Here is a 20,378-nt window from a genome sequence, read left to right on the forward strand (position 1 = left end):
ATGTAACCTTACAAGTCAGAGTGTTGTCAGAATTTGTAAGATTTCTGCCTCAATTTCAGTGAAATGAACTGGGGATGAATTCCAAGGAATTCCCAACCATTGTCAATTCCATAAAATTTTATTGTTGGAGTGTGGTCGTCGATATGGTTTCTCATTTGCCGTTACCCACATGAGATGAACCATTCATGGCAGGCTGCATGGTATTATTTATAGTGAAAATGATACAACTTAGTGGCTTGCTGGGTTACTTCAAAGGGATCAACCACATTGATATGGAATCCTCATCATATTTAAGGCAGTCTGCATAAGGATTATTTTCTTTAGGAATATTAATGACTTAAACATGATCACTTTAACTGATCCAGCATTTGATTACCTAACATTGTTTGAACTAACATTTTTCTAATGGTTACAATTATATCATTATGAAATGAGTTGCCATGGAAGATGTAAGAGCCGGGAGGTGTTATAAGCCCACCTGATGTTATTGCTGGACAATTCGGCACCCAGACAGAAACTTTGCTTGATATACACATAATGCTTTGATTTTTTTTTGATTTTAACAAAGTAGTCTCACTGAAGGGTAAGTTTGAAATGTTGTAGACTTTGCTTTAAACAAACGAGATCAAGAATAATCCAATCTACTACAAATTCAGGGATTCTTAAACACACAGTAAATATATAACCCAATTATTCCAAAACATTCCTTTGTAAACTGAAAAGAAAGAAAAGAGTATTGATATAGCATCCAGAACACACCCCTGATTTAGTACTCAAAATACCACTTCAACAACACACTAGAATCACTGTATCTACCAACTTAGCAGTTTTACCACTTGTGACTTTAACCTTTGGATTAGAATTGCAGATAGCTTCTTATTGGAGCTATTGGGGTACTGTTATGAAGTTGAAGGCGTGTACTCGACCTTTAAGACAGAGAAAGAGAGAGAGAGAGACAGAGACAGAGAGAGAAATTAAAACACTCTCTATCAAAGGCACCTATTCATATGAAACACGTTTGCAGTATAAAGAAAGATGGCAACCCAGGGCAAACTTCAGCCGGAAGAAGAAAGACGCTGAAGGATGATAGCTGCTGTATGGTTTTGAAATTAATTGGATGTGATTTTAATAAGTGTTTTATTGGAGCAGTATATTGTTACAGAGTTGGAGGCAGGTAATAAGCAGTTAAGACAAAGGAAGGCTTAGAGTTGTGAATAATTTAATGTTTACTTTTAGGGTTAAAGAATAAATTGATATTATTTTCCTCAAAAAGAACTCCAAAATTCCACTCTTTCACTCATATTTTAACAGATTATGAGGCAAGGTGAGCTTTTCTGGGTGTTTAGTTTAATTAACAGAGGTGTTCACTGTTGTGTTGTAACAGTACACAATGACTCCTCACTCCAAGGTAACCTATTTCACAAATGTCCTTCCCTTCTCAGGAGCATCAGTCTGTACAGCCATTCTATTCCAAGGGCTTCACAGGACTGCTCTAATCAAAGCCAGAAGTGGAACTAAAAGTCTCCTTCTCTAAGCAATAGGTGTTTCCCTTAAGTGAATAATAACAAGAGAGGTTTCATTACTTAACTTGTTGGGTCGCAAAACAATCAAAAATAAACAAAATTTCATTTCTGGTACACAAAACTTATACATACTGAAATCAAGCCTCAAAAAGTTTTCATATCATCATGGTTGTGTAAATACTCACAAGTTAATTATGAACTTCAGACACATTGGAAAAAAAAGTCATTAACTCAAAATCAATTCACACCAAACACAATAGAATACTACATATAAAATCTGTAACATATATGTGATCAGAGGTGGGGTTAAGAAGCATAAAAAAGGAGAAAAGCTCTGGGCCAAAAGCATTCAAAGTTTTGTTTTAATTTATTTGCTGTATATCTTATTTATCTCAGGGAAATGCACAGTTGATTCTAATTTGAAACAGTTTATTCACAGAACTTTAAAATATCTCAGAATTTAGAAGAGTTTAAACAGGCAGTGTCATTACTCAAAGCCCAGATTCTTTTTGGATCTCTCTAAGGTCAGTACTCAACTCTCTAGCTCCACCCATAGGCTTAAACAATCAAGTACAGTTAACACAGATCAGTGAATAGGCTAACACAATCAAATGCAGAACAAATGAAGCATTGAATACTGCAGTAGCGTCTAGAAGAAGGGTGATTAAGATTAAAGTTCTCAAGGGGCCAGGATTAGATGAGTGAAGACAACTTGAAGGGCTATAAAGCTGAAGAACTTTACAGAGATAGGGAGTGTTGACACCTTTGAGGGACCTGAACAAAAGAATAAGAATTTTAAAGTGAAGATGTTGCTTACCCAAGAACCAATAGGTCAAGGAGCACCAGTTTAGACCATAAGATATAGGAGACAAGTTAGGCCATTTGGCCCATCATGTCTGCTCTGGCATTTGTTTATGGTTCCTATGTTTCTCAAACCCATTCTCTTGTCTTCCCCTCACAGTTTCTTAGGTGTACAGGACTTAATGCATGTTAGGACCTGAGCAGCAGAATTTTGGATGACCTCATGTTCACAGAGGATAGACTGCAGAAGATCAGACTGGAGTACAATTGAATAGTTGAATGTAGAAATAAAAAAGGTAGGCATGAGGGTTTCAACAGCAGATGATTTCAGGCTGGGGTTGTCAGTTGATGTTACTGAGGGGGGAAATATTTGGTCTTTGTGATGGTGTGAATAAATGGTATGCAGTTTATCTTAGGATCTTTCTTTTTTCCTTGATTCTTTCAGGGATGGGGTCATTGTTGTCAAGGCGAGCATTTGTTGCCAGTTGTTGATTGCCCTTGAACTGAGGACTATTAATAGTCAACTTTATTGCTGGAGCCATATACCAAATAAAGATGGCTGAATTCCTGCCCCAAAGCACAATGGTGAATCAGAAGAAGTACAAAAGCAAGGTTCGGAACAGACTGGTTCACTCCTAAAGAAAATCAAAATACTGTAGATGGTGGAAATCCGAAATAAGAATAAAGTGCTAGAGAAACTCAACAGGTCTGGCAACAACCGTGGAGAGAAAAACAGAATTAACATTTGAAGTCCAATAACACTGAGTTCTGAAGAAGAGTAAAGTCTGAGTCCTTTCTGTTTTCATTTCTAATTTAGTCTGAGATAGGTATCAGGAAGAAGAATTGTCCCTGTACTTAGGGAATAAAATTTGCAGCAGTGTCCAAAAGCAATTATCTAGTTTTTGAACTGTTTAATTGGAAGAAATTTCTGTTCATCTCGTGTTGGGGGTTGGAATTTCTTCTGTGCATTAAAACACATGCTCCTTTTCTGAAATGTTAAATTTTATTTCTTCCTGGAACAGTTTAATTACCGTGATAATGGATTGAATAGAAGCTCAGTATTGTCATGGTTCTGTTGATGAGCAGCTAATATAATGAAACAATAGAGCATCAAATAATATGATCTACCGAGTATGCTAAACCAAGATCCAAACAGATATTATTCACCAGTTGTTCTTGACACATAGAGTCATACAGCACAGAAACAGACCATTCGGTCCAACCATTCCATGCTGAACATAATGCCAAACTAAACCAGTTCCACCTGCCTGCTCCTGGCCCATATCTCTCCAAACCTCTCTTATTTATATTCTTATTCAAGTTTTTATTAAATGTTGTAATTGTGCCCACATCCACAATTTCCTCATTCCAATGCGAAACACCCTCTGGGAAAAAAGAATTGCCCTTCATGTCTTTTGCAAATCTCTCTCATATCATCTTAAAAATGTGCCCCGAGTCTTGAAATTCCCTACCCTAGGAAAAAGACATCTACCCGGACCCTTTCCATGCCCCTCATGATTTTATAAATCTCTAAAAGGTAACCTCTCAACCTCCTACGCTCCAGTGAAAAAGGTCCCAGCCTATCCAGCCTCTCTTAATAACTCAAGCCTTCCAAATCTGGCAACATGGTGATAAATCTCTTCTCAACCCTTTTTAGCTTAATAATATCCTTCCTATAACTGGGCAAGCAGAACTGGACACAGTATTTCAGAAAAGACCTCACCAATGGGAGTAAACGATAGCACCTCCACCAAGCAAACCTGTAGCTATAAAGTGGGGTGAGGATGGTGCTGCAAGTAGCTATAAAGATCACTATGACCTTCAATTTCTAAGCTTCAGGGTTCTTTGACGCTAAAGAGATAATGCCAGCATCTCTGTCTGTTGTACTAGATGACTTTAACATAGTGGTGAGCTACTCAATGGTGCAGGTGCCAATGAAAATTGACTAAGTGTTTTCCATGTATCACACTTCAACAGGAAGATATACAGAACCAGAAGTGACTCCAATCCTTGAATGCATGTTTGGAATGTTGTTCTCTATCTTGGCAACAGGTACATGCATTTATTCTGTGCCACCCAGCTGTACGTGCTGCCTTCAATCCAACCCTTCAAACCAGTGGTAGTAACTACATTATGGAAGAGGTCACACTACAGTACAGCTCAGCTGTAGCCTCAAGATAGCTAAAAACAAGCACTGCAGATGTTGGAAACCAGATTCTGGATTAGAGTGGCGCTGAAAAGACACAGCAGTTCAGGCAGCATCCGAGGAGCAGGAAAATCGATGTTTCGGGCTAAAGCCCTTCATCAGGAATACAGGCAGAGTGCCTGTATTCCTGATGAAGGGCTTATGCCCGAAACATCGATTTTCCTGCTCCTCGGATGCTGTCTGAACTGCAGTGCTTTTCCAGCACCACTCTAATCCAGCTGTAGCCTCAAGCCTGGCCTCACCTACTTGTGGGAACTTTCCAGTGCAGAGTCATGAAGATGGTGCCGTGGAGCAGTACAGATTATGATCGTCTTTCTAACCATTTCTTTCAGCAATTTTGTCACCAAAGATGGCAGATCCTTTAAATTGTCTGCTCCCTAATATATTTCATTCACTTTCAAAACCAGTTCCCACCCACTACATACCTGCCCAGATTTGCATACATTCTATGACCAATCAGTCGAAGTGGATGACCCAGGAAAATTGAGTTTTAACATTCCATTGGGATTAGTAGCAATTCCTAACCGTGTAGAATTGATATACTCCAATAGATGAAAATCAGGCTCTTGTATTTTTAAGCTTTTTGAAAAGCAAAGAGACCGTTTGACATTTCAGGTCAAATCTTTCATCAGAACTGATAGAAATATACTTACATAACGGAACTTCTCTATTGTAGGGGCAACTGTGACGGTTGTCAGATCATCCACTGAAAGAGAATCATATTCCTGCATTTTGAAATCAGAATGCACAACATTGTCCTTGATGAAAATACTGAGTGCCCTCAGTATGAAGGAGACAAACAAGTGCATGTGGATATAATTCCTAGTGCAATGGAGTCTTCTGTTAGGGAGAAAGAAATTGAATGTGAGGTGTGTTACAATCAATATCCTTCAATCACTTATCTATTCTGCAATAAAGAAACTGCAACAATTGTAAATTCACATAAATATTTACAATATTTTTTTTAGCAAGCTCCAATTATTGATTTATTTGTTTTTTTGAGGCATAAGTTGTTGAATTTCTACAGTAAGCCATAGCTTAATTCAGAAATGCCTATTTCTGGACCATAATTTGTGTCAATTTGTGTGATGTAATGGTGTGGAGGTTCAGGCCAGTGTGCTGAACATTGGGTAAGCGTAGGCTTGTTTGTGGTACCATTTTCTGGTATTTGGAGTTCTTTTCACTTCTGGTTTTTGTTACGTTTCAATGAGTATGAAATAGATCTTAACATTGTCAATTTAAAAGAAGTTGCAATATTCGAGAATATGCTGCCTCACAGAACCAGGGACCTGGGTTTCATTCCAGTCTTGGGTGACTGTTTGTGTGGAGTTTGCAAGTTCTCCCTGTGTCTGTATGGGTTTCCTGCCACAATCACAAAGATGTGCAGGTTACGTGGATTGACCATGCTACATTGCACCATAATATCCAGGGATATGTAGGTATTAACCACAGTAAATGCAGACTTAAAACAATAAGGTTTGGGGAGGGTGGTTTGGGGGTGGGGCGGGGGAGGTCTTCAGAGGACTAGTGCAGATTTATTGGGCCAACTGGCCTCTATCAGCACTGTAGGGACTCTACTGTTTTGAATCTTGATCATACAATTGAAGATGTACACGTTTTGATCTGTATACCTAAATCTCTTTTACTGAATATGTATGTTAGAAAGGTACTTTTTATTATGTACTCTCTGGATCTGCACTCACCCAAAGTTATATAAGACATATTGTAATTAGTAAGTCCATATTATTGGGATATATTGACAATTAGTCTGTCAATGTCTCATTTTTAAAACATTTGTTCTTGTCTCAAATTATTCTGCTGCCTCACCCCTCCCCTATTATCTTTGTAATCTCCTTCAGTCCTCGAAATCTTTTCGATCTCTGCATCCTCCAATTCTGGCCTCTTACGTGTCCTGATTGTAATTGCTCAAATGAGGTTTGTCCCACCTTCAGCTGATTTGGTGCCAAGTTCTGGAATTCACTCTCTAAACATCACAGCTTCTCTGTCTTGCTTCCTTCTCTTAAGATGCTTTTTATGACCTACCTCTGATCAAGCCTCCAACCAACTCTCCTATTATCTCCTTAAAGAGCTCATGCTGAATTATGTTTGAAACATGCCAGTGAAATGCCTTGGGATTCTTTACTATGTTAAAAGTACTATATACATATACATTTTTTTTTGGTTTTGTTTTAGTAACTTTTAGTCAAATAATTAATAATAGCATGAGGATTAACATGTTCTTTTGCTGCTAGATGAACTGTGCTGGTGACTTCAACAAGGAGTCAATTTGAAGCAGTTCAACCAGTTCTTTCACATTGAGGTCCAGACTATATTTTCCATACTTTGGCAAGTTTTAGCAGACCAAACAGAGAAAATGGATTAGACTACGCATTTCTATTCCTGAATTCCTACTGAGTATTGTGATATTGACTGTGATATTTATTTTCCTACTCACTGCACATTTTTTCCTCCTTGTGTCTTCTATCCTGTTTGTTTTCTATTTTCTTGATCATCATGAACGTATGGTTATAGTATTATATATTCTGAAAACTGAAAACCCCTCTTTAATAATAGATACAAACGATCTCTTAAACATGGCTCCAAAAATCACCTGACTTCTCTTGTAGATTTGGCTGCCATTGAAACCAGGCTATACTTATTTCAAGAAAAATGACAAGAGACATTTGAAATTCAATAATTATTTCTACAGAGAATGGCTTCCTTGTAGATGAGAATATCTCTTTCTAGCCTCACCAAGAGAGAATGGGAGCAACCCCAGTTAATAGCTGAGACAGTTAAAAAGCTAATTATCTCAGTAAAAGGATAATGCATGGACTATGCTCTAGACCTGGGCTAAGTGATACCTAATTTTGAAACACACTTTGACAATTTAGGATAGCAGCTGTATTGAATTTTTAACTATAAAAGCCTGGCTGCAATTGTCATTTTGTGCAGAGGTCTCAAATGAATCTATGGAGTTAGTTCCTGATACAGCTCTTAGCTGAACTGATGTGCACAGTTTTTTTTTGTCTCCAACATTGTAATTTATGGGGTAGTAAGAAGAAATTATCCTTGTGACTTTCTTCCCTCCTATATTTTGTTCTTTCGCTATTTTGTTTCCCTGCAATTCTACACTTTCTTAGATCTTATATTTTGCGCTGCCATCAAAATAGCCACTGCACATCCCATAGGATTTCCCTAGAATTGAACAAATTCAATCCCCTCCAATAAATTGTACCACGTGTTCATTATCAGTCCTCATCCAGCTCTATTGGCTTTCTGAACCCTAAAGGATCAACATTACAATCCTTCTCTTTGTTTCTAAATACTTTCTCAGTTTGGCCCCACTTTACCTGGGTAAACTTTTGCTGCGATCTCTGCCAATCTGCATCTTCTGTTGCCCTGACTCTTGAACAAGACAGATTTCCCATCTCCTTCACTCTCATTAGGACTGATGTTTTTGTTTTTTATTTTGAAACCAGTTTAGAAGTTGCCTTCACAAATACCCTGAAATGTTGTTTTCAGCAATGCTTTCCTGTTCTTTACCAAGCACATGGGTGTTTATTTGCCTTGTTACATAACATGCATTGGCATCATTGCTCAATGCAAGCCTCCACTCACCTTATTCCATCTCACAATATCAATATATTATTTCCACTCTCATGCACTTGTCTAGTTTGCTCTTTAATATTAGTAACTTTAATCACTCCAAGTGCTAATGAGTTCTAGATTCCTAACACTGCCTGAGTAAATACATTTCTCCTGCATTCCTCTTTTAGGATTTACTAGTGACTATCTTACATCTATGGCCCTTAGCTATGGACAAGCCCAAAGGAAATCCTTCATCTTTATCTCCACTACTGAATTCATTCATAATGTTAAAATGCCCAACATGTGAACTCTCAGCCTTCTTTTAAGCCGAAGGAAAAGAGGGTCAGTCTGCTTGGTGTCTCCAGATCATTGTAATCACTCAATTTCAGTATCACTCTCATGCAAATGGTCAGGAGCTCAGTAGTCTCCATAAATCCTAGAAAACCATGAATGGCTCACCAGGAATCCTTTGTCCCTATATGTTTTTGACTTGACTGCTATAGAAAAGATGCTGTTAAACTAGAAAGCATACAAAAAAGTTATAGAGATATTACTTGGATTGCAAGGTTTGAGTTATAAGGAAGCCTGGGACGATTATGCTTGGAGCATCAAAGACTGAGGGTGACCTTATAGAGGTTTATAAAATCATGATGGGTATAAATAAGGTGAATAGCTGAAGTATTTTTCCAAGGGCAGGGGAGTCCAAAATCAGAGGGCATAGGTGTAAGGTGAGTGGGGAGAAATTTAAATGGGACCTGAGGGGCAACTTTTTCGGTGATTCATGTATGGAATGAGCTGTCAGAGGAAGTGGTAGAGATGGGTACAATTACAACATTCAAAAAACAATTGGACAGGTACATGAATAGAACAGGTTTAGAGGGATATGGGACAAAAGCAGGCAAATGGGACTACTTCAGTTTAGGAAACTTGGTCGGCATCAACTGAAGGATCTGTTTCTTTGCTGTACGACTCAATGGCTCTATGATTCTAAAAAAGTAATTTTAAAAACATAACTAGGCTGCTTAAATATTCATCAGGAATTTCACAGTAGTTCAATCAACTCAGTAAAATTATCTAGTCAATGTCAGAGTCATATTACCCAAGAACAATTCGATCTCTGATGTGTGCTCAAGGATATGTGCTCCCATAATTGGCCTCAAGGAAGGGAATACCACAAGGAGTCCCAGATGGGATTGCTCTCCAGTTTCCCCTTCGAGAAATGCACATGCATGGAGATAAGGACATGCTTCAGCACAGCTGTGTTTGTCCTGCAGCTTTTAAACACTTACTACCAAGACGCACATAAATGATGATCATTTGGCATCATATTCTTGTGCAGAATCAACATTTTCAAAATGGAGGTAGTTTTAAAAAAAATTGAAACCTCGCAATTATTCATATTCAATTATTTATACTAACAATATCATTAATATGACACAATTTAGATGAATCCTTGTTTTAACTATATCTTCTATTTTAAGAGCAAACATCACACAGCAATTTTATTAACCGCCTCAAACTATACTGAAATGCAGTTCATTGAGAGTATTGTAATTTATTTCCAAAGACCTCACTTGCCATCGTGCAATAATATTTATTCCTAACAATTACCTTGTCTAAACACTGTGAAAAATATTCATACCACATTTTCAAAATATTGTGTGATTCTGCTTTCAAATCCATAAACTCCTTGTGTCATGTAGACTTGTTACAGCACCCATATTTGATAGTGTTACCTTTTTATGTGATAGTTTATCCTTGTTGGATGGATTGATTTTTTAAAGTCGTTATATTGGTGACTAGACTTTGCTGTTAACTCTACGAAATAACATTAGCCCACAGTGCTTTCTTCATAGCTAACGTATGTGATAATGTTTCAACTTCGAGGAGTTTCGAAAATGGTTTCTCTCCGTGAGCTACAGTGAATTTTCTCAAAGAATTATTCACAACCCGCCTCACTATGTATGTAGTATATCTGTATGATGTCCTTGTGAAGCTATTGTCTGCTTAGTAATAATAGAAACAGTCCTCCTTACCAGAAACCCCTGGGATTCCTCACGTAGGGCTACATTTAAAATGCAGGTCAAGTGTTGCCAGCCAGGAGTTGCCCATAGTAGTAGGAGGGGAATGGAAGAGGTAAGATTCTGAGGACATAGAGGTGGCACAGGTGGCTCTTCATTACAAGTTTATGTTTGTAAACGTATTACTATTTCCATCATGGTTGACCGTCATTGTAACTTCAGTTACAAACATCAAGCCATCTAAGCTATCTGTCCTCAGTGCCATTCCATCTTATAACCCTGTCCACGGAAGTGCTACTCTTTGCCTAATGCTTAACCTGGCGGCTTCTCTTTGTTCATTGTGGGGAATGACTTGCTGCAAAACTTTCAAACCATTGAAAATGTTCACTTTTATTCAACAATAGCAAAAGCAAAGAAGAACAAAAAAAACCAGGCAAAATAATAGCTGCATTTGCTTCTGGGAACAAACAAGAATCACTTGCCTTTCAAGCAACAACAAGTTTATAGTCACTGAATGACCACAGCAGTACACTCACGAGGATGATAACCCATGCTTTGGCTGGGTACATTGGTTCCGTTCCAATGAACTTGTGTGGGGAATAACAGAAACAGAGCAATGATGTCAGCAGTCAGCATTTGCATCACTCACAAATGATGGCTTGGCATCTTCTTCAACACAGTGGGGCAAGGAGAAGTCCACAAGGAAGATCCTGGAATATGATCTTGACATAACACTGTTAAAAATCCCACAATACCAGGTTATAGTCCAACAGGTTTATTTGGAAGCACTAGCCTTCGGAGTGCTGCTCCTTCATCAGGCGATTGTGGAGAATAAGATTGTAAGACACAGAATTTATCGCAAAAGTTCACAGTATGATGTAACTGAAATTATATATTGAAAAAGACCTGGATTGTTTGTTTAGTCTCTAATCTTTTAAAATGACCATGTTGATTTCAGTTCTTTCATATGTAAATCGCAAAGCTTTTTAAAAAAAAGTTACATTCTCAAGTCAACTTTAACAATTGTTGTCATGTTGGCCCAGATAATGTATTGAAGGTTTTAGTTCCCTGTGTGAGACTGTTTGTGCCGTAATGGTCAGACTGATTTTAATCTAAAAAAGGGATTTCCAGAATCTTACATGGATTCATGCAGTGTTTGAACAAAGTAAAATGTAATGCTGCAAGTACAAATTCACCCCACAAAACATATATGTGTATATGTGCATTCGGCTGTGTGTGTGCGCGCGTGGGGCGGGGGGTGTGGTGGTTATGAGTGTCTGTGAGAGGGTGTGTGTACGTGTGTGATGATTGTAAAAGGGTTTAAGTCTGTGAGAGGGTGTGTGGGAGTGTATGTGCGAGTGTGTGAGAGAGGGTCTGCGTGAGAGTGTGTGTCGTGTGTGTGTGTGTGTGTGTGTGTGTGTGTGTGTCGGACTGTCTGTGTGTCTATCCGTCTATCTGTGTGTGTGTATAGTGCAATGGGGTCACCTGTAGTGTGACATGAACCCAAGGTCATCCCATGGTTACCAAACTTGGCTATCAGCCTCTGCTTGGCCATTTTTCGTTGTTGCATGTCCCAAAGTCCGCCATGGAGGACGGTCACCCGAAGGTCCGAGGTTGAATGTTCTGGACCACTGAAGTGTTCTCCGACTGGGAGGGAACACTTTTATTTAGATCTGTTTTTTTAGATTAGATTCAGTCTGAATATTATGGCACAGACAGATTCACACAGGGAGCTAAAACCTTCAATTTTCTGGGCTGACATGACACCAATTGTTAAAGTTGACTTGAGAATATAATTTGTTAAAAAAGCTTTGCGATTTGCATATGAAAGAACTGAAACCAACATGGTCATTTTAAAAGATGAGAGATTTAACAAACAATCCAAGTCTTTTTCAATAAATAATTTCAGTTACATCACAATGTAAACTTTTGCTATAAATTCTGTGTCTTACAATCTTATTCTCCACAATCGCCTGATGAAGGAGCCTTGCTCGAAAAGCTAGTGCTTCCAAATTAACCTATTGGACTATAACCTGATGTTGTGTGATTTTTAACTTTGTATCTCATAGTCCAACACCGGTGTCTCTAAATCATGACATAACACCCTTACTCTGATTAAGGCATATCACACAAATACACCAGGAGATGGTAAATGCTGTATGATTACTGATACCTTCCCTCAGTCACCCCAGCCCATATCCTTTGCAAGACCCACATCATTGTAGAACGGCAATATTTCAGAGAAGAGAACATCAGAAAATTCTTAGAGTTCCAGTTGAGAGGAAAACAGTTCCATGCGCAGCCAATTCTGAATTGTGTCCTGGCGGTGAGATTTTCAAGTTCACCTGTAATCAATTCCACATCACAGAGATGGCTTTGACAAATCGGTAATGCCCATAGACATTGAGAAATGGAAACTAAAAGATGACAGTAGATGTAGGCCATTCCACCCCTTGACCATGCTCCACTATTCAATACATTCATGGCGGACCATCAAACTTAATATTGTAATTCTGCATCCTTGGTCCCACCCCATGTCCATGATCTCTTTTGCCATAATAGTTGTATCTACCCACTTCTTGAAAACCCAATATTTTGGCGTCAATCACTTTCTGTGGCATTGAATTCCACAGGCTCACCACTTTCTGGGTAAATTAATTTCTCCTTACCTCAGTCCCCTTATCCTTAAAATATGACCCCTGGTTCTGGATTCCTCCACCATAGGAGTGATAATGCTTTAATAAGGTTATGTTATCCTTTTTTTAGCAGGAAGTCATGAAAACACAGGTTCCGAAAAGTCGGGTTGGAAGGGATTTAGGCCAATTTGAGTATAGCTAACAGATACTGCCTAAGGCAAAAGACTTTTAAGTTAAAAAAAAAGCACTTGTACTATGAAAGGGGTATGGTCAGTTCTCCCAGCTTAGCTTTTCTCTGGTTTGGTCTGGTTATTCACTGAAAGGCCTCTGATCCTTCTCTTTGACATCTCTCCTGTCAGACCCTGTGTTTAATTTTATCTTTTGTGCCAAGAGGTGTTTATGGCGATTTTGCAAGTATTTGGAGCTGCATCATTAAGTTGGGATAATTTGTAGGGTTTTCGCATTGGTTAAGTTATTCAGTATTCTGTTCTCTTTTGTTTGTGTCACATTCGGTAATCTTGTAAATAAATTCTTTTTTATTTGAAACTAAGCAGTTTGATCAGCTGCATCCCTCCTGGAATATCCACTATACACCTGCTTAAAACAACAAGCAAAGTTAGGGTGTGGGCTACGTTCTTGAAATGTTTTGAGGGGGTCTGGCCTGGTCCATACCAGATTGGGAACATCCTACCTGTAACTAACCTGTGTACTCCTGTTAGAACTTTATAGGTTTCTATGCAAACCTCTTCATTCTTCTGAACTCCAGTAAATTCAATCCTAACCAACTTACTCTCTTCTCATATGTCAGTCCTGCCATCCCAGGAGCCAATTTAGTAAACCTTCACTGCACTCTCTCTAAAGCAAGAACATCCTTCCTCAGCTAAGGAGACGAAAACTACACACAATATTCCAGCTGAGGCTTCACCAATGCCCTGCAGAACATCCTTGCTCCTGTATGCAAATCCTCTCGCTATGAAAAGCCAACATGCAATTTGCCCTCTTTACTGCCTTCTGCACCTGCAACTCCATATATAAGGGTGAAAGGCAATAGTGGATTGGAAGCTATGAGTTACTGTGGGAATGGGAAAGGTGGTCGATGGTCACGACCACCTTGGCTTTGCATAGTGCAACATAATGTTGATATGGTGAAGCTGTAGGGTTAAGGGTCAGGTAATGAACAGACAAATAGGACAAAAAGAGGGGAAAGTGAGGACTGCAGATGCTGGAGATCAGAGCTGCAAATTGTGTTGCTGGAAAAGCGCAGCAAGCCAGGCAGCATCAAAGGAGCAGGAGAATCGACGACATTTTTCAGCAAATGAGATCAAAGCCCAAATGAAAACTTTTGATGGAACAATGTGATTAAGCTCTGTAATTATGAGGAGTGCAATGAAGAAACATCGAGATTTCAAGGGACACTCTTTGATTACCAGACTGGGTCTGCAACCACTCTGCTGGTCATGTCCTGCATTGCCTTTGTTAGAAATCTCACTGATTTTCCATTCTCTTTATTTTATTATTTTATTAATTTTAATTTGGAGCTGTGAGCTGTTATGGACCAGGCAAGACCCCCTCAAATCATTTTTAGAAAGAAGCCCAGGCCCTAATTTTTCTGGTTGTTTCAGGCAGATGTGAGGTGGATATCCCAGGAGTGATGCAGCTGATCAAACAACTTGGTTTCAAGTGAAACAGAATTTATTTACATACTACCAAATGAAACACAAACCAAAGAAAACAGAAATTAAATTAGCACCTACTTGAAAACCCGACAGACACGATATCCCCCGTAACGTAACAAAGGAGTTGTTCCAATTTCCTGCAACATTCCCATAAGACCCTTGGCAAAACAAAGTAAGTTCAAACACAGGTTCTTACAGGAGAGATGTCAGAGAGACAGAGAGGATCAGCCAGAGATCACTTGCTGAAACATGGAACCTCTTTTTGCAGCAGCTGAGTCTCTAGGTCCACAGCTAAAACTAAACCAAACTAGAAAAATCCTTGAACTGGGACAACTGACCACTTCCCTTTCATTGTACAAGTGTTTTGACAAAAACCACCGATACTTAGAACTTTTTCAGGTCAGTAAAAATCAGTAACCACTGACACTTAGAAAATGTTTGGGTCAGTATAAATCAGTAAAACTTCGTTAAAGGAGCAGTACTGTCGCAGAGCTGAGAACTGTAAGCTAAAGATGACTTGTGGATTGTAGATAATAGCTTTTGTTAAAAGGGAAATGAGTCAAATAATCCTTTGTTTATTCATGGGGCCAGGCCTGGAAGTTAATTGGGGGTTGGTTCTTGATCAAGAGATTCCACTGATGCTTTGTTACCAGAAAAGACCATTGCATTTAAACAGAAAACAGAAATATGCTATTAACAAGGTCAGTACCTGGGAATTGGTTCCAGCAAGTCTGGAAAAAAATGTCATGCTCACGCAGATGGCAGATGTTGAATGTTAAATGTGGAGATGATGGTCTGTCAGATAGTGGTCAGTATTTGAATTGGGATTTGGACTGTATTTTCTGAAAAGAAGAAGAAGTTTGTCTATTGATGCCACACCATTAAGATTTGAAAAGCTCTCTGCCTAACCTCTTGGAAGTTCAAGGAATAAAAAAACTAAGTGATCAATATTACTGCCTTTATCTGAGTGAACTGTAAAGGTGATGCTTATCGACACCTTCAGAAAATCATCCAAGAAATCATTATCTATGTCTGTGCAACAATACATCATGAAACCCACGTAAGTAATTTGGACAATTTTGTTATTTTATTCTTCTTATCCCTTAACTGTGTTTGTTTGTCTGTCTTTTATGTGAATGGGGCTGAAAACAACGATTTTTGGGTTAAAAGCATAGCCAAACTAGATTACTTTCAGCGACTGGTGTGCAAGGATACCTAGGTCTCCTTGATCATTCTTCTCCCTCAATTTACAGCCATTCAAATAATAATTTGCCTTACTATATTTGCTACCAAAGTAGATAACTTCACATTTACCCACATCATATTGCATCTGTCATGCATTTTCCCACTAGCTCAGTCTGCTAAGACTGCTTCTGATCTGGATTTGTATCTGTGTGTCAATAACAAAACCTACAAACAAGACAATGGAACACCTATGGGATCACCAATATCAGAGTTCATAGTGGAAGCAGTAATGCAGAGACTTGAACAAGCTGCCCTCCCATCGATCCAACCCAAACTTTGGGTCCACTATGTAGATAACACCTTTGTCATCACAAAACGGAACAAATTAGAGGAAACATACAACACCATCAACAGTATCCTGACAGGCATAAAATTCACAAATGAGGAGGAGAAAAACAACAAACTCCCATTCCTAGATGTGACAGTTGAACGTACAGTTAACAGAGAGCTTCAAACCAGCAACTACAGAAAAAAAAACAAACCACACAAAACAAATACTTCAGAAGCAATCATCCCAAAACCCACAAATGGAGCTGTACCATAACATTATTTCAAAGAGCTACATCACACTGCAGCACCCAAGAACTACAAAAAGCAGAAGAAAACTATCTAGACAATGTTTTCAGGAAAAATGGGTACTCAATAAACACAATCCGCTAATTACTCAGAAACATACCCAAACAAGCAGACACAATGAACCAAAAACTATAGTCACATTACCTTACATCAAAGACATATCAGAAATGAATTCCAGACTACTCAGACCCCTTGGCATCATGGTAGCCCACAAACCAACCAACACGCTTAAACAGGGACTAATGAACCTAAAGTATCCATGAGCTACCACCAGCAAAACTAAGGTCATTTACAAGATACCATGCAAGAACTGTAAAAAATACTACATTGGACAAATTAGCAGAAACCTGTCACCAGGATACAATGAACACCAACTGGCCACCAAAAGACACAACCCACTATCAATAGTTTCTATTACACACAGACAAAGAAGGACACCACTTTGACTGGGACAACACACACATCCTAAGGACAGCTGAAACAAAGACACGCATTAGAATTCTTAGAGGCATGGCATTTTAGCAGAATTCCATCAATAAACTCATGGGATCTAAATCAATCTACCTTCGCTTGACAAAAAAAACCCAGAAATGACATCACCCAATAAGAAACCAAGACCTATAAATAGAGAGATGGGACATACCACCAGTGCTTCACCAGAGACTCTCACTGATGATGTTACCTGATCAATGTGACGAAACATCTGAAAACAAACCTTCAATCTCAGTGAGCTAATGTAATACGTATCATCAACCTGAGCTAAAAATCTTCTCAAAAATCGCTAATACTTTGTGTATTTCACGTGCAGGATGCCATGATTATAGTAAATTCAACCTGTATTCTGTAAATGCCTGACTAATCTAACTGCTCCTTTAAGGGCCTTAAGTCACTCACAAGTTAAGCCGGGGTCCTTAGACAAAAGAAAGAAAACACCAGGCGTGTTTGCAGACATTTTCCATTTCCATTGCACATTCATGATTTGCATGAGTTTGGAATGTGTTATAACATAGAGACACATAGCAGAACCAAAATCAGCCTTTCCACCTTTCTATTCACAACATGGTAAAATTCAAGCCTCAAAGGCCCTCAGAAATGACTCCAATGGTTCCTAAACAGACTTTGAATAACCAATCTCAAAGTCCACTAATAATCTATTCTGGGTTTGTATCATAAATAAAAGATTTCACAATTCATTGACAATACAATACGTCAGTAGACTAAAATTAAACAAAGTAATCTGACTGGTCTCTGCTTTTAACCCAAAAATCTTGGTTTTCTGCCCCAAGCGCATAAAAGACAGACAAACACAGTTAAGAGATAACAAAATTGGCCAAATTACTTATATGGTTTTCATGATGTTTTGTTCCACAGACATAGATGATGGTTTCTTGATTGATTTTCTGAAGGTGTCAATCAGAATCACATTTATAGTTCACTCAGATAAAGGAAGTGATATTGATCACTTAGTTTTCTGTTCTCTGAACTTCCAAGAAGTTAGGCAGGGAGCTTTTTAAATTTTCATGCTGTAGCATCAATAGGCAATTTTTTTCTTTACAGAAAACACAGTCCAAAACCCAACTGAAACACTGACCACTCCCTGATAGATTGATTTTGCCATACAGCATCTGCCATCTGCTTGAACATGAAGTTTTTTTTCCAGACTTGCTGGAGCCAATTCCCAGGTACTGATCTTGTTAATAGCCAATTTCTGCTCTCTGTTTAAACAAACTGGTCTTCTCTGCAGAATCTTTTAATCAAGAACCAACCCACAATTAACTTCCAGGCCTAGCCTCATGAATAAACAAAGGCTTATTTGATCTGTTTTCCTTTCAACACAACCCAGTACCTAGAGTCCAAAAGTTATCTTTAGCTCTAATTTCTCAGTTGACAGCTCCAAACCAAAAATTGATAAAATAATTAAATAAAAATAATGAAAAATCAATGAGCCTCTAACAAAAGGTAATGCAGGTCATCCCTGGCAGAGTGGTTGCAGACCCAGTCTGGTAAACAAGGAGTGTCCCCAGAATCTTCAACATTATCTTTTCATTGCACTCCCTAGTGACCCCATCATTACTGAGCTTACCATCAAACTCTTTCATTTGTGACTTCATCTCCTAATATTACCCCCGATCCCTCGGCCTATAGCTAAACCCATTTCAATACTGTGTTGCATTTTCACCCCAGCATAGCCAGGATGGTTATGACCATTAATCCCCTGACCCACTCCCCCAATAACCCATGTCATCCAATGCGCTATCGTATTTCAATCTTATATGTTGAGTTGCCCTACCCCTTCACAATTATAGTTCCCTCAGCAACATGCTGCTGTTAATCCCAGGAATTGACTTTGCCATCTTCCCTAACATAGCAATGGCTCTTGATGACCTCCCCTCAACCCCCAGCTTGACTTTCAATGAACAAACACCCAGATTAACAACGGCCCAAACCCATGATCAATTCAGTCAACTGCCCCAACTGATGGAGTGAATAGATGCCTCACAGATCTCTATGCATTTCCCTGACGGACTTACTGCCAATCCCTGGCCTGGTTACACGGGACCTCTGAAATGACTGTAGTAATAAAGAACCACTGATTCTGACTGCCCCAAGCAGCTCATTGACCATATTCGACTACTTGGAATGAGATCAGCTGCTGCTCTTGATTGACTGATCTGGGAACCCCTGACTGACGATAGCCCCTGTTGACCAAGTTGACTGCTCCCTGTAGGCTTTGAGACATGGTCATTTGGTTAAAGCAAATGCTGTTGGTATATGGTTCAGGTGTACCACTGATAGAGCACGGAGCCAACTAGCAACATAGCTATGTCACTTGACTGATCATTGCTGACAATCATAGCAAACTGCTTGGCTTTGAGTCTGCCATAAGGAACAAGGCAAAGCTGAGCTGCTGTCAGCCTGTAGGTTCTGAATGAGGCAGCAAAGTGCAAAAAGGCAATGCAGAAATGCTATGAACATAGACTCAAGATAAGTGAACACCAAGACATCAAGTGAGGATTCCTAAGGTGCAGACTGGTCCAATACATGAGATGGATGTGCGCACTGTCTTGCCAGCAGCTTTACAAGGTAAGGTGTTGGTGTGCTCCAAAATACCGCATTGAAATGGTGAACTAGATTCTAAGGAGTTGGAGTTGTGTCCTGACAATGTGATGAGGCTACTCCCTGTTGAATTGCAATTGTGTGCATGTTGCAGGCAGTTTCGTGGAGTAAGCCTTGAGATTGTAGACTGCTGGCCAAGATGGAGGCACAGAGCAGCTGGAACTGGAGCTACCGGGTACTTGCTCTGATTTTCATGTTGTGAATTATTACTAACCAGTTTATATCTGGCATGCAGTACAATGGGAAACTGTATATCAGTCTGAGGAGGTTAGATACTAATGGCAGGCTAATATGTGGAAATGGGCTTTTGCTGTTCACTAGTGAGATTCTTATCTTGCCATTCAAAACCGAGGTGTTGAAACAGACTTTTATTTCTTGAGGTTGAGAATGTAATTCTTCCAAACTATTCCATGGGTTTAGATATATGGCTCCTTGGGAACACAGTGATTTACACTGTTCAGAATGGAATGTTAGTGGGGCACTAATCCAAGCAGTCCCCAATAGACAAGCAGATTTCATCAATGATTAAAATCAGAGATGTTGAAGAGGCCAGAATTGGAGGTGCCCAGAGATTTGGAGTGTGATGAGAGTTTTGAAGAAGGGAAGAATGAGGCTCTGAAAAGATTTGAAACCAAGACTGTGAAATTTAAAATTGAGACATTGCTTGGCAAGCAAGGACAGAAGTAATTGTTAATCAGGAAATGCTTGATGCAAATTAGAACATGGCAGTTGACTTCAGTGCAAACTCAAATCTACAATACACCCTGCTGACACAAATCCCCAATGCTCAATGCTTCAGTGAGTATAGCTGCAAATATGTGAAAAACACAGTCAGAAAGAATTATTTGAAACTTAACCTTTTGGTTCCTTCTGAGTAGTTAAGGTAGTGAATTACACCTCTATGCCTCTAGGGTGCAATCGTGCATTTGCCAGTGGTAGAGGAACCAGGCACTGGCAGGATCTGCTGAGGTTCCCAGTCCCATTGA

The 20,378-nt window shown here is 39.1% G+C and overlaps 1 protein-coding gene across 1 annotated transcript in view; it reads right to left on the minus strand.

Moving 5' to 3' along the window:
• Nucleotides 1-20,378, minus strand: part of LOC132817642 (parathyroid hormone 2 receptor-like) — a 73,108-nt gene that overhangs the window by 21,965 nt on the left and 30,765 nt on the right. Inside the window, exon 5 of the mRNA XM_060828142.1 lies at nucleotides 5,184-5,370. Coding sequence (XP_060684125.1) covers nucleotides 5,184-5,370 — 187 coding nt within the window. The remainder of the gene's footprint in view (nucleotides 1-5,183; nucleotides 5,371-20,378) is intronic.

This window comes from Hemiscyllium ocellatum, chromosome 7 (assembly GCF_020745735.1).
Source record: "Hemiscyllium ocellatum isolate sHemOce1 chromosome 7, sHemOce1.pat.X.cur, whole genome shotgun sequence".
NCBI classification, from domain to species: domain Eukaryota; kingdom Metazoa; phylum Chordata; class Chondrichthyes; order Orectolobiformes; family Hemiscylliidae; genus Hemiscyllium; species Hemiscyllium ocellatum.